Consider the following 14,974-nt stretch of genomic DNA (forward strand, 5'->3'; position numbering starts at 1 on the left):
AGCTCACACAACATGGCATTGCACAACCTGTGAACTTACTTAGGAGTTTACTCTTCAGACTGACACTGCAGCTGGTTTTCAGATTTTGTTCCCAATGGGCCAGTGTGCATCAGATTATTCACTATTAGTCTCTGAACAATTACCCTGCTACCCCATGATTTATCTCGATCTGTTTTGTAACTTTTTCTAAACATCTGAAATGGTTTTACTGCTGGGCTTCAACCTTAGCAGATCCAGCATGGTTTCTCAAGTGGTCATTCTGAAGCTCTGCGCAGGCCCCTCTGCAAGAACATCCCCCCTCTGGGCCAGGAGGGTCCTGCAACCGCCTCTCCTGCCCACAGAGCCCCAAAGCTTCCTGGCTTTTGCCAACACAGGAGCCAATCCTTATAAAAAAATACTTTTATCACCCTTAGTACCACAGCAGCAACCCTTTGTACAATTAAGCCTTCGAGACAGCAACGTAACTCCAAGGCCCCCATTCAAAACAGATACGGCAACCCAATTGCCTCTCCTGGGGGGTGGGGGAGGCGACCATCAGGGGAGGAGGGTCACCCTTTTCCCGCACGGCCCTTCTGAGAAGGGGGAAACGGAGTCAGCCAGCTCCCATGGCTTTCCTGGACAGAGGCACAAGGGGAGTCCAGATCCCACCCCACCCCCCACTGGGGAAGGCAGCAAGGGGGGTTCATGCCTCGCCCCCCATGCCTGCCCCACAATTACACGGGCCAAAGACTTACATGCGGTGCAGGAGGGAGGCCCCTGAACAGCAGCTTTGGGCTACTTGCTCCACTGCCCCAAGGAAACTTACAGGTAGCCAGGAGCAGGATTGTGAGGAAAGCCGCGGGCTTACGAGAGCAGGGTGTACCTGCTTTGCGCCCACCCTGTTTCCCACCCTAAGCTGGCGATGAGCAGCGGGAGAAGAGGCAGGATCTAAGGACAAGCAGAGGCTCCCTGGAGGACATTTTCTGCCATGGCAACATGTCAGCTTTGCTCACTTCCGCCAGGCAGCTGCTGGCATTTCCCTCCCTTGAAGGTGGCCAGCTGTTGCCTTCCCTGGCTGCTTCCTCAGCTGCCTTTTCAAAATGCCTGCCTGCTTCCACAGGGCATCTTTCAGGGAGCTTGGTTACATGCTCACCAATTGCTCCGTGCCACCCCAGCAACCAGTCAAGCCAGCACCACCCTGGGATGAGCTGCCGCAGCAGGCAGAACACGGCCCCCTCTGCAGGAGGACTCAGTAGCGGAGGGGTGGGGGTGCTGCCTTTGGAGCCAACTCATGGAGTCTCCAGTTTTGTCTAGCTCCTTCCTCCCCCTGCAGGGGCGAGGGAAGGGATCTCACCAAAACACTAGAGTGGGTGGCAAACGGGAATCCAATCCCGCTCCCCCGAGAAAACAAATTCACAGCCTAAAATGGCATTCAGTCTTCTGTGGGCACACACTTCTCCTCATGAGGAAGATTTAAGCTAGATGCCAGGCAGAATTCAGGCAGCTTCAGGCCCTTGGCAAGCCAGAACTTTGAAAGGGGTAACACCTACAAAAGAGAGCTTGGGAACTGCCTGATGGGGCTGAGGGTGGCAGCGAGGCGTGGGATGGATATTTGGCCCAGGGCTGCCTTCTTGATCTCATGTTCTGGAGAACCTGGTTGCCACCAAAGAACAAGTCTTTGGCCTGGTCTACGGATTCAGAAGGAATGCTTGAAATCTCTTTCCCCAAGTTTGTTGCCACCACTCCAAGATGCTACCATTCCACTACCTGGCTACAGCAGAGCATAACTTGTCTCTTTTTTTTCCCCAGCAAAACTGAGAACTTGTCATTGGTGAAAATGAGAATGAATTTCAAATCTCAGTGGCGAAAAAGTTAATCTACCAATTTTCAGGCATCAGAAGCAACTTTCAAAGGATGGTGCTGGAAAGATGAGAGTTCTCCTTCCCTTTGGTCCTTTTCAACATAGTTCAGCAACATTCCCACCTCCATCTCTGTCGGAGTGCAACCATCATTCCACCCTGCCATGGCACCTTCTCTATCCAAGAGCAGCACTGTGGAGAAGATCAGTCGCCAACAGTACCAGTCTTGGTAGTGCTAAACCACGTTGAAAAGGAAGAAGAATGGAAATCAAAACCACAACTGTTTTGTCCGGCAAGCCCCCCACTAGAATTTCCACTCCCCCTCCAAACAGTTCCACAGATTCTCCATCTCCAGCGGGAGGGAGTGCCAAGTTGGGGGGAATCCACCTCAGGGCCCATCCTGGCCTGGCCAAGATTGGCTGGAAAGGCTGGAAACAGATTTTGGTGGCCCAACTCTGCAGCACCAGAAGAGGTGCTCGACCCCGTCCCGGAAGGAAGATCCCCCCCGCAGCCTCAGGTTCTCCCAAGTTTAAAAACCCAACTTGGGCTGAACTGGGGCTGGGCCCCCCCTTTGTGCCTGGGAGGGGGCCCTTCCCTAGAGGTTCTTGGGCCGGGCATTGAGGCGGATGACTTCCTTGAAGTCCCGGACAAATTCGCGCAGCCGGTCCATGTGGGGATTGACGTTTTCCTCCATCCATTCCTCCACAGTGTCGGGAAAGTAGATGCTCTCCATGTGTGAGCGCAGAGTCTGGATGACACTCTCCCAGTCTTCGTGGACTCTGGGGGGAAAGAGGCGGATGCCTGCCTGAGGCCCGGAGAGAGGGAGGATGAGGCCCGCCACGGGAAGGAGCCCAGCCCCTGTGCCACGAGGGCCCCCTTGCCTCTCAGAGGCGGAAATTACAGGCTGGTTTGGTGCTCTCCTTTCCCAGGTATGCCGTTCATTGCATTTTCTGTACACATTTAGCCTTTGCTATTTAATGCCAGCTCCAGAATTCCTCAGCAGGCGCGGCCACCACTGAGAAACCCAAGAATTGAGGCCGCCCAGGCTGAGGAAGGCTATTCAGCGGCACCTGCTTTGGCCCAAATCCTTCTGGAATGGGGGGGGGGGCAGTCAGCCCTGAAAGAGAAAACCGAGGGGGCTGTGACATCCGTTCAGGGCCAGGACTCTCTCATCCCAGAGGGCAGGAGGGAGTATTACTGTTGTACGTCAGGAGAACCTCCAAACAGGAGGAGCAGTGAGGCGGTAGGATGCCCGGCCCTGAGAGGCAGAGGGCTCTCCTGCGCTGGAGGTGTCCAGGCAAAGGCTGGGTGGCCCTTTGTTTGAAAGGCTCTAATTGAGAAGCCACCCTGGGCAGGGGGTCAGATTCTGTGGCCACTGCAGGAACAGTCTTCGATGCTCTTACCTAGAGGTGTGCATGCAGTGGAAAAAGTGTTTTGTTTCATGCGTGGAACAAATGCATCCTGGCTTAGAAGTTTGGCCAACCGTTCCAGGTGGATTGTGGTCCCGGTGTCCTGAAACCCAGCTCCTTTTGGATGCTGAGGTTTATGGGAAGGACAAAGCTGGTGCACTTGTCCCTTCCCCCTTGGCACAAGCTGTGCTCTAGCCCACCCACCAATCTTCCCAGCCTTCCCTTTGCTGCTGTGGTGCTCCATCTCTGGACCCATGCGATGCTCTCAGTGCACGTCTAAACAAAACATGGGTCCTTCCTCCAGGCATCAACCACCCACTCCTGGCTGGCCCTGGGCAGGAGCATTCTGCCCATTCTCATACGCAGACATACTTTAAAAAAAAAATAATCTTCAGATATATTAGCCTTCCTGCTCTCTTGGCATCCATTTTAGGGCCAGCTGTTGGAATGTGCAATTTCTGTGGGAAACGAACTGAGAGTTTGGTGGGAAAGGTGACTTGCAGGACCGGCTCGGGTCCACAGTTTGTGCTTTTTATACAAAGTGGGCGTGGGGGGAGGGGGGAGAAGAACTGGGTTGGAGAAGGGTTGCTGGACCCCACACCCTGGGACTTGGCCACCGTTCGCTGCCTGCTGGGTCTTCACTCACTTGAGGACTCTGCTGCCGAAACTTTCCATGTTTCGTGGGTTGCCAAACTGATGCTTGCGGTGATATGGGCTGAACCATCCCTTGATGGAGCTGCCATGTGAAAGACAAAAACACTCCAATGAAGCTGGGATGAAATCCTTGCAGGTGAGACAAGGAGAGAGTCAGCTGAAAGAGGCAGTGCCCCTGCCCAAGTGCCTGGAGCTGGGCAGCAGCCATAAAATAACCCTAGCCTTGTATTGCTATGGCTCCCTGCACCTGGCCCCGCCACCTCAGCCCTTGGCTGCTGGCAACAGCAACAACTTATTCCCCCCTCCCTCAATTCCCACCCCTGCTTTAAATTGACTAGGCTATTTACGAAATGTTTGCAAATGTCTCGATTCATTAGAATAGCGCCTTTCCTGGGAGTAACCAAAGTTACAGCATAGACAGTCTGTTTTATAGGATTTTCCCATTATCTGAAACAAGAAAATTGCAGGTATGTTTTGAGATATATCAGAAAAACCCTACAGATCGGAGACCACCAGGAAATCTCTGGGCTGAAGGCTAGACTAGGAAGTTTTAAAAAACCTAGCAAGGCCACAGCAAACTTCTTGCCAACTATTTGAAACACGGAGTCCTCAGGAAACGACTGAAGGCCTCTTTCCCGTCAGGGAAACACCAGCCTGGCTTCTGGCCACCTTCCCCAAACAGGATCCCATCCGCCCCCACTGGGGTGTGTGGTGGTGCTGGGAAATTCCAAGAGTTTGGGCCACACATTTGGGACGTCCCATGGTGAGGAAAGGGGCGCCAGGCTGTAGCTGCAGAAATGCCAGTCAGAAAAGCGTTTTTACTTTGCTTACTCATGAGACTGTACGTGAGTTTTGTGAGGATGGAAAGGGCAGGAGGTACAGCCAGACTGGAGCAAGATTCATCTAAAGAACTTTGGATAAAATGTTGAAGCACCTAAGAAATCTCTGCTGGCTGGGGGGGGGGGGGGGGCGATTTTTCAAAAGGCAGCTTGGTGGGGAGAACCACTGTCACCCCCCCCCACTGAGAAGTGCCAAACCGATGCCCCCACAATGGAAGCTGCGCCCCACTCCTTTGCCCTCTAGGATCGGGGCAATTTTGTCTTGGAGGGGGACAACCAGGAGGAGCCCAGGGAGCTCACCTTCCACCCCCCTCGCCGAGCCAGTGCAGTGGGGCACCGGGCCCCCTGGGTCTTGGCACCTACCTCTCCTCCTCCAGGACTTTGGCGACAGAGTCCTTCAGCTGGCCATCCACTTGCTCAACCATGCGATAGATATCCGAGCCTGGAAACGCCCCGGTCCCTTCACTGAGAAGACACGGGGTGATCTGGAGGGGGGCCGGCTGCCTTCCGTTTTTCCTTTCAGAACTGCCACTTCTGCAGCAGACGCTGAACCCCCCCACCCCACCCCGCTCACCTGCCCAGCCCCTTAGCGCGGCCACGCCCAGCCCCTCACAGGGTCCCCGGCTGGGGATGGTGGGCTTTGGAGTATCCCTGGCCTAGGAGCGGCCGACTAAAGGGCGGACCACCAAAACCAGCCTCGGCTCTGGAAGAGCAAAGCCGCCCCCCAGACGTACCATGTGTTCTTTTCCAGGTGCAGGTTCTGGAAGCCAAGGATGGCGAGGACTCTCCTCTTGGTGGCGTCAGTGAAGCCTCCTGAGGGAGAGGGGCAGTGCGGGAGCCCGTGAGGCCAGGCGCTGCCCCTGGCCGGAAGGCTGCCCAGCTGCCCGCCTGGGAGGGCGGGGCTGAAGCACGCGCGGAGCCCCCGGCGCGGCCCAGAGAAAATGCCAGTGCTCCCCCTGCACCCGCACTCGTCTGCACACGACAGGGCGATCGGCACTTCGCCCTTGCCGCCCAAGCAGCTGTTGCCCGAAGGCCGGAGGCAGGAAACCCAAAGTGCCGTGCCCTGGCGGGGAAGACGGGACCGCGGGGGGAAGGCGCTCGGAATGGCCCTTTGACGCCTGTGGCTTCAGGGGCTTCTTTGGAGTGCCAGGCCGGTGCATCTGGAGGGGGGCGGGGAGGCCCTCGTGATGCCCCTGAGTGAGAGAGGGGAGGCCCAGGCCACTTCAGCCCCAAGCCACCCTGGGCAGCCTCCCACCAGGCAGGAAATGAGGTCTTCCCTCTCTTCAAAGGGGGGCGGGGGGCCACCTTCCCGAGGCTTCTGTTCAGCCAACTGCAGGGTGCTTCTGGAGGGGCAGACACAGGCTGGGGGAACACAAGGCACGGGAGCACCACGGGGACTTGGCTGAGTTCTAGAAAGGGGCCCGCCCGGCAACTGGCGCCTTCCCAAGTCAGCGTGGGAGTTTTGGACGCAGAGTCGGACTGCTGCAGGCCCAGCCGGCCCCAGCTCTCCGTGTCTGCCCCTGCCCTGTTCCGTGAAGGGGCCGCTTCCTCCGCCGCCCGTCCCGCAAGCTCCTTAATCTGCCCATCTGCCATCCCTGACCGAGATCGGACACTGCGCAGAGCCACGACCTGCCTAAGTGGAATTAACAGCTGAACTAACCTTGACTGAGTTAACGCCGCAACAGGCGGGGGCAGCAACCAGGCCGGGCGGCCGCTTTGGGCCTGGGAGCTGTAACAGGCGGAGCTGGTGATGCTCTCAATTTTTCTGAACATCTGGCTAAGGGACCCCCTTTGCCCCTTGAGTGCCCAGAGACAAAAAACGTGTAGAAAACCCAGGCTGGCTCATCCCCAGGAAGCCCTGGCTGCCCATCTGGCAGAAACCAGAGTGGCTGAGTTTCTTCCACAGGCTAAACCTGGCTCAAACCAGGCATTTTGGCCTCCTGGGAAGAGGGAAGCGGGTCCCTTAATCTGTTTTGACCCCTTTAAAGCCAGCAAGAGGCCTTGCTTATTCCTCCTGGTGACAGATTCCGGAAGCTAACAGTGTGTCGTGTAAAAAAAAACTGTTCAGCTCTTCATAGGCTTCTCCTGAAGGCACTCCACCACCCGGGCGGTGCTCCAGCCTTCCGGCAGGGAATTCCAAGAGCCGTTTGCAGGGAAGAGGGGGGCGCCTCAGAGGAAGACCCGAGAGGGGCTCCAGCCTTTGCTGGACAAGGCAGCCGTTCTTCAGTGCACCGCTTGGGGGACTCAATGTCCCACCAGTAGGAGAGCTGGCGGGGAAGAGGCCCGCGGACCCACTCCAGCCCAAGCAGCCGATGGGCCGCGTCCCGTCCCATCCCCTTGGAAATCCTGCAAGCTGGAGGCTTTGCCTGCCATGCAGAAATCCGCCGCCCTTCCGTACATTCTTCCCTGATCCCGGCCCACCTTCTCCCTCCCCGCAACGCCCAGGCCCCCCCCTCACCGTTCACCAGAGTCTGCAAGCACACGGCCAGCGAGGGGATCCCGACGGGCAGCAGCTCGCACAAGGCGGAATAGTGGTCGTACCTGCACAGGGAACAACAGGAGGCGGCTGCTCCTTCAGGACCCGCTGGATCCCCAGGGCTTCCCTCCTCTTCACCGGCAACACGAGAGGCAAGAACTGGGGAGGGGACCCCAAGCTGCAGAGGGCCTCCCAACTGCAACCCCCTCCCCATCTTCAGGGCTTTTTCCTTTTTCTTTTAGGGTGGGGAGTTTCAAGGGCAAAGTGGTGCCCTTGGCTTGTGTGACATCAGCTAATCCTGGGCAGCTCTCCTGGGGAGGGCAGCTGCAGTGTGGCCCCAAGACGGGCCTCCCTCTCTGGCCCTCCCTGGGGAGCCCTTTGGAAAGTGGCTGGGGGGCAAGCAAGGCTGGGGAACTCTCAGGCCTGCCTCTGCCAGCCTCACACTGGTGAAGCAGAAAGGGAAGCACAACCCCCTCTAAGCCTTAGCGGAGGGCACTGCTGCCTAGGGGTGAGCCTTGAAGCCAGGCCAGGGGCCCTTCTTCTCCCCCACGGGGAAGGTGATGGAGGGCAGTGATTTCTGGGAGGCCCAGCAGCCAGCGCTCCTCCTGTGCCCCCCACCCCCTGCTTGCCTTTGCCACCCAGTAAGTACGATGCCCTGGAAACGGATGGACGGCGTCTTCTCCATGGATTTGACTACTTTCAGCCACCGCAGATGGTTTTGCAGGTGGGTGTTTAAGGGGGTCCAGGCCTGGGCAGGGCCCGTGGTGCCTTTGAAGGCGCTCGCAAACCAGATGGTTGGGAAGCCACACTCGGCGTATTTTTCGATGTACCTTCCTAGAATAAGGAGAGAGAGGTGGCACTGTATCATTCACGCTCAATGCCAGCCCTGTGCTGCAGGCTGCTTGAACCGAAGAGGTGCCCAGGTCAGGTGCTCAGGGAGTTTGCCGCTGGGCAGTCTTTGGGGTCCTGGGCAAAGCAGTGTCCAGCTCTTCTCTCTCTCGAACGTGCCTACCTCCCAGGAACATGATTGTGAGGGATTAAAGTTAGGGGACATCTCCATGTATGCTACCGTAGGCATTCAGAGAAAAGCAAGGGATGCTTTCAAGAAACAAATAATTACTTGTTCTATTTAACTGCTTAACTTCCCTACAAACACTGTAAAGACATAAATTCTGGAAAAAGAAAAATGGGAAGGCAAACCTATTTGCTGCGTATCAAAGTCTGGAGCGTAAAACCACAGCATGGGAGAAGCGTGTTTGGCAATGCCGGAATCTGAAAGACATCAATTCTCTGGTGAGACAGACAGGGCTTCCCCAACTCCACCCCTGGAGTATGAAGAACTAAAGCCCTCAGCCAAGGATCTGGTTGGTGATTTCAAATCAGGGGGTCAACTTCTGTTTGCCTCCTTTGGCACCTTCTCTTGACACTGGGGTCTCTTCTCTTCTCCGCCCACCCCACCTGCCACTTTAATCTCCCGAGCCTGCTTCTCTTGAACGACTGAGCTGCTACCTGCACATGTTCGTCTGTCTCTCCTGCTCCTCTCTATGCCCAGCCCAGCCCAGCCTCCCCCGTGAATGTTTTGCTTGCACAGCCTCTGTGATGTAAGGGCAGCTCAGCCAATCACAGCCCCAGACCTCACCCCGGTAAGAAAGAAATGTCTAGGTGTGAAGGGACAGATGCCAAGGAAGACCTTTGCAAGCGGCACAGGCTAACTTTCCCCGGTTCGGTTGGAATACCAGAGACAGCCCAGGAAGGCCCTGGTGGATGGCACTGACCTTGGATGGCTGCGATGCCAACCTTCCGCAGCATGTCATCCCAGAGCAACACCTGCAGCCCCCAGGGCTGGCCGGCAATGAAGTGCACCACCTCCCGGATGTGGTTCAGGTACATCTTGCCTGTATTGCCCCCGTTGCGACTCATCCAATTCTTCGAATCCATCCCTTCCCCTAAGTGAAAGACCTGGAGGGCCGGAGAGATGCCTGAGCAGCACAGTCGGGTTGTCGTCCTGACCCAAAGACCCTGAGCAGGCTACTGCACTTCAACAGTGGTAGGTACAGCAATCGGAATCCATCATTTTGAGGCAGGATGCAGGACAGAGGGGTCCCGCCAGCACGTGACAAGGATGAGACAGGGCTGTTCCTGGACAGAAGCTCCCAAATACTCTCAAGTGCTCCCTCCAGCTTGTGCTGCCCTGAGGCAGGAGAGAAGTGGAAGAGCCCTGATCCCCCAGAGGTCCTTATTGTGGGGGGGCGGGGTTCATCTTAGGAAAGAACACGTCCCCTACTGGTGACTTTGTGGAGGACAGGTCCACACACTTTTCTTAGCAACAGCGAGGGGCCTTTTCCCACCTCCTACTCTCCTCTGCAAGCCTGAGATCTCCTGGAGGACTCCCCCCCCACGACTAAACAGGCCTCATCCTGCTTCTCTTCCCAGTCCAGGAAAAATTAGACAAGTTGTTTAATAAATACTTGTCAATGCTTGGGTGAACAATTAAGTTTGAAGCACAGACACCCAATCATTGTTTTTTACACAGTGAAGAGGCTAGTTTTAGGAACAGCCAGGTCCACATGCTACTTGGAACAGAGCTGTACTGCACTAAACTCAGTTAATGCTAATGGCAGGTTGATAAATAAGCATGGTTTTATTCCCAAATGTTCTCGAAGTGGCTAATGTTGCAAAAATAAAATTAAGGAATCAGCCTTTTAACAAACTCTTTTTCAGAATATGCAATTTCCTCCTTTTTATTGCTTCTTAAATCTGATGATAACCTCCCAGATTACATTTCTGAATGATCTTCTGCTGTAATGACAAAAGCAGTTCCCATATATCTACGCTGTGTGCAGAGGGAAGTTCTATTAGAAAATAACACGTTATGTATACAGTACGTGACGCAGAACAGTGGAAAATGTTATGCACTGCATTGCTGTTTGCGGGATTCCCTAAAGGGCTGGTGGAGAAAAACATCTCTTGAAAGCAAGAGGCAGAAGATCTGCTATTCAGTGGGCCAGAAAGGTAAGTAAGTTACTTCGAAGGATCCCGAACTGGGGACTAGGAAGAAGCGGTGACACTGAGGAGGACATGTTTTGCTGCCACGACCTGCACGGTTTGGCTGCTTTTGACCCACCTGAGAGTCCCCAGGCAGGCTGGGCTGAAGAACTCTGAGGGGACTTGGTGTATAACGCAAAATAGATGCATTAAGCCCCATGGATGTTTCCTGCGCCTATCTGAACCCTGCCACAGAAAACTGTTCTTTTGGCCACCAAATGTTGGCAATGTGACCTCGAGGCATGGGGTTCACCACTCCTGCTTTACAAAAAGTTAAGGTTCAGCTTGGGGCATCTATGTTAAAATACACAGAGATCAAGCTTTCATGCCTGCAGGACATTTTTTTTTAGCAACTAACTCAGACTGATAGGAAACTCCCCCCCCCCTTTATACACAAACTCAACATCCAAAGATGTTGAGATCCAGGCGGCCCTTTCATGTCTGACCTGCTCATCAGATTTTCCAGGGGGAATGAGTGGGGCCAGCACGTGCTCCTCTCTGGTCTAAAACCTGGGAATCCAAGGACTAAAAAAAAATGGTGTTCAAGAGTCCTGCAGGCCAAAATGCCCCCGGCTGTTCCCATACAAGCCAAAAACTGGCAGCACCATCATCCCTGAGGGTTTCCTTTTCCCCATCGAGGAGGAAATAAACTCAGTTTGGCTGAGAGAGGCAGCAGCATTTTGGGGGAGGAAAAGACACGTGGTGAGACCCTGGAGGGGACAATCCAGTCCTATGCCACAGTGCTTAAACTGCCTTCCTCCAGCTAGACTTCCTTTGAGGATCTGAAACAGACCCAAGTAAGGCTAGGTCTCCTGCGATTTCTCCTACCAGAGAGAAGGCAGCTCTGGTGGATGTTTGTCCCTGGAACTTCTTGCCACTTGGGAATGGTGGGTGGGGGGGACATTTATTTATTCAGTTTGGCACCACTTGACTCCAGAATGACTCTGGGCAGCTCACAATATACCAAGCAGAATAAAAATATACAACAAAAATAGGAACAAGATAGAGAGAGAGAAAACAAACTAAAAAAGATAAGAACAAGGATGATGGATCCAACTACACTCACATGCAATTGGGGGGGGCAAACCACCCTCGCAAGGCCTGGGAGAAGAGCCAAGTCTTTAAGACCCTCCAGGATGCCGGGGGCAGGGGGGAACCACCTGGCTCTCCGGGGTAACCTGCCCCTTGAAGGTACAATCTTATTTTGAACCAGCAAAAACAAACCTATAGAAGGATGTAAAATGACAATAAAGCCTAGGTTTTTCTGGCTGCGTAAGTTCAGCACTGTGAGAGTGGTCTGCACAATATCTGTCCTTGTTAATGGGGGGAACTTTGGTTAGCAACAGAACAATAATTTTAAATGATACAGAACTGTGTCTGTATTGTGAATATATGGTGTTTAGGGAAACGCAAACAAGTATATGATTCTGTTTTCAAAAGCAAGTCACTAGTTCTTAAATATATCAGAAAGCAGGAAGGAGGCAAAGCTTCCTCAAGTCTTGGACAGAGTTGGGTGGCTGTGGAGATACTCGGTGATAAGCACCATGCTTGGCTTCTCCTCCTGATAAACGAAGCAGAGCAAAGTGTGCAAAATGTGGAGGCTGCACAGCAAAATGGCTCCTTGCCCAGGTTTTCACCTCACCACCTGTGCCCCCTTCCAAGATTCCTCTTCTTTCCGCACAGGTTTACCGCTGCTTTACACCCTAAAAGTGAGGTGTTCCACAGTGTAGACCCAACAGAGCTATTGCTCCTCCTGTATTTTTTCTAAGCTTGTAGGGAGCTTCAGTAAAGCCCGGGGTTCTGACCTCTGCTGATATTTTCCTTTCACCGGAGGGTGCTGCTGCTGGGGAGGCTCAAACCGCTGGGACTCATGTAGGGCAAGTGCCACCCCCTCCCAACTGCGGCAAAACTAGCAGAGTTTTAATGCACCTATTTACCTTCTTGTTCTGCAAAAATACAGACAAGATCGCTGCTAAATTTTTAAGGGCACCCGTTCTGCAAAAAAAGGGACCGGGCAATCTCATGCATAGCCAGTCTGCCTACTTCCGCTGATACCTCAGAGGGTCAGGGCAAGAGGAGGTCAACTCAGAGCCCCAGGAGGGGAGAGGAACGCCTCGAGGCTGGTCTAGCATTTTACCCCCAAAGGGCGACCCTCCATTTGTCTCCCTCCCGCCTCACACACAGGCGCCCGCAAGCACCTCCCTCCACGTACCTCGTCAGCCCCAATGTGTATCCAGCTGGACTGCGGGTGCTTGCTGAGGACCTGGGTGAGCATGGCCTTCACGAGGGCCAGGGTCTCTGGGAGGTGGGGGTTGAAGCTGTTGGGGAAACGCTCCACCTCGCGCAGATGCCGGTACTTGTCGTGCTTCAAGATGAACTGCAAGGAAGAGAGCAGGGACTGTTGGTCATGCCCTGGAAAAGAGGACGTGGTGACCCAGGGCCGAGGCCAGCCTGGAGCTCGTGGAAGACAAGTCCTGCGCTCGAGGCTAGAAAAGATACTAGCCCACCGTAAAACCCTAACTTGGTGCCTGGACAGGCCACTGCGGCAATGAAAACCTAGAAATGAATTATGCCAAAACTAAATTTCTTTTGTTCACTAAAAGGCGCAGTAACCACACTCATAATTAGAAGATGAGCAATGCTAATATTGAACGAGAACTTTAAATACCTTGGAATCATCTACAGCATGAAAGCAGCCGACAAAAGACATTTCTGCCTGAGCACAGAAAACCTCTAACGTAAGAGGAAGTTTTGCTTGCTGCAGAGGCAATAATTCTGGCCCTGCCGCAGAGCCTGTTCCGTGACGGCATGCAGATCTGCATACCAAAAGGTCTAAGAGCTCCTGAACTATCTCAGAGCAAAGCTGTGTCCCCCGGTGGAGGTCTAACCTTCCCTTAGGCCCACTGATGCTCACAGGAGAATGTGCCAGCTAAAGAATTGGCTGAAATGAAATTACTCAGGGAGATTCTGGGTCCCAGTAATTCCCACTGACAGTTTTCCCTCTTCCTGGAAGAGACATTCATTTAAAGTTACGGTGGCCTTTCATCTCTGTTGCTCTTCCCACAAGGATATTAAACAGTAATATTCTAGATACCACCTTGAAGACAGATGGAAATTTATAGCCCTATTACTATACAGGTAGTCTACACAAGAGACCTTCTTCTCTAGCCAACTAGCTTACTGACATTGTGTCTCTTCTGAACAGGAGTGTGTTTCTGGTACCTGGATTTCATCTGGGGTTGCAAGGGGAGGGGGAATAACGTCCCTGCACAAGACTGCCTCTGCCCTGCTCAGAAGAGCCATGCAAGTTTCCCACGTTTAGTGCAACACCCTACATGCCAGACTTGGCATGCCCATCTAATTGTGCCTTCAGAAGTTACTTGTCAGGGCCAGCCAGATGAAGAAAACACATGTTTTTAATTAGTGGATTTATTGCTAGGTATAACCAGGAGGGTTGCTAAATTTTGCTCAACAGAGATTGCCAAAAGGGAGATGTGGATTTGGTTTGTTGGTTCTGATAATCTGGATGATACATTTAACCCTGCTTTGATTCTTAAGTGCTTGATGTTTTATCTCCTTACATTTTTGGAGTTCTGTTTATTTGTGCTATTGTATGTTGCTTTTTGGTCTCAGATTGTAAAGAGAGAAAGAGATTTGATTATGTGCCATCAAGTTGGTGTTAACTTCTAGTGAGCACCCACAGATTTTCTCCAGGAGGATCTTCCAACGGTGCACCCATCACCATTCCCTTGGTGACCACAGGGAATGACTTTCTTCAGGAAGATCTGCTCTCAACCTGAACTTTTGTGTCTCTCAATTCTAGAGAGTGTTCTTCAGCACCAAAAGTGTCAATGCTCTTCCTGTACTGCTTCTTCGAAGGCCAACTTTCACTATTATAGAGTATCACAGGGAAAACCACTGCCTGAATTATTCTAATCTTTGTAGATACAGAAACATCCCAGCATCTCAGTACCTTTTCCAAGGCTTTCTTTACTACCCTGCCAAGTGCTAGTCTGCAGCATGTTTCCTGAGCGATGGTTCCTTTACTGTTGACAGTTAATTGTAAAAGGCAGAAGTTATCCATCACTTCAGTATCTTCATCATCAATTCTAAGGCTGGTTGCTGGTCCTGTTGTCATTAGTTTGGTCTTATATTTAATCTTTCTGCTGCTTGACTTTCATTACAAGAGCTTGAAGATGATTTGCATTTTCAGCTGTCAGAGTAGTGTCATAAGCACAGTGCAGGTTATTGATGTTTCTTCCTTTGAATTTAAATCCATGGTCATTATCTTCCAATTGAGCTTCCCTCGATATATTCAACACAGATTGACTAAATAAGGGGAGTATACAGACTTGTCTCACTCTTTGGCCAACTTGGAGCAGGTCTGTTTCACTACGTTCTGTCCAGACTGTGGCTTCCTGACCTGTGTACAGATTTTGCATAAGGACAATGAGATACTTTAGGACTCCTAGTTTCCTATGAACATTCCACAGCTTGATATGATCGACACAACCAAAGACCTTTCTATAATCAATGAAGCGCATACTGACTTCTTTTTGGTATTTTATGGCTTCCTCAATTATCCAGCATGCATCAGCAATAACATCTCTTGTTCCTCAGACTTTTTTAAAGCCAGCCTGAACATCTGGCATCTCCCTTTCCATGTAGGGCTCTAATCTGTATTATCCTTGCATGTGAAATTAAGGATATTGT

General features: G+C 52.7%; 1 protein-coding gene across 2 annotated transcripts in view; it reads right to left on the reverse strand.

Moving 5' to 3' along the window:
• Nucleotides 1-384: 384 nt before the first annotated feature.
• LOC134505469 (hexosaminidase D-like) overlaps nt 385-14,974 on the reverse strand; it is a 36,790-nt gene continuing 22,200 nt past the window's right edge. For both annotated transcript variants that reach the window (XM_063315183.1, XM_063315181.1), the window contains exons 6-14: nt 12,474-12,638; nt 8,992-9,175; nt 8,417-8,488; nt 7,846-8,050; nt 7,199-7,281; nt 5,475-5,553; nt 5,104-5,205; nt 3,894-3,983; nt 385-2,617 (exon numbers count right to left, since the gene is read on the reverse strand). In XM_063315183.1, the coding sequence (XP_063171253.1) occupies nt 2,434-2,617; nt 3,894-3,983; nt 5,104-5,205; nt 5,475-5,553; nt 7,199-7,281; nt 7,846-8,050; nt 8,417-8,488; nt 8,992-9,175; nt 12,474-12,638 (1,164 nt within the window). In that variant the 3' untranslated portion in view covers nt 385-2,433. The remainder of the gene's footprint in view (nt 2,618-3,893; nt 3,984-5,103; nt 5,206-5,474; nt 5,554-7,198; nt 7,282-7,845; nt 8,051-8,416; nt 8,489-8,991; nt 9,176-12,473; nt 12,639-14,974) is intronic.

The sequence above is a fragment of the Candoia aspera genome, chromosome 14, assembly GCF_035149785.1.
Source record: "Candoia aspera isolate rCanAsp1 chromosome 14, rCanAsp1.hap2, whole genome shotgun sequence".
NCBI lineage: Eukaryota > Metazoa > Chordata > Lepidosauria > Squamata > Boidae > Candoia > Candoia aspera.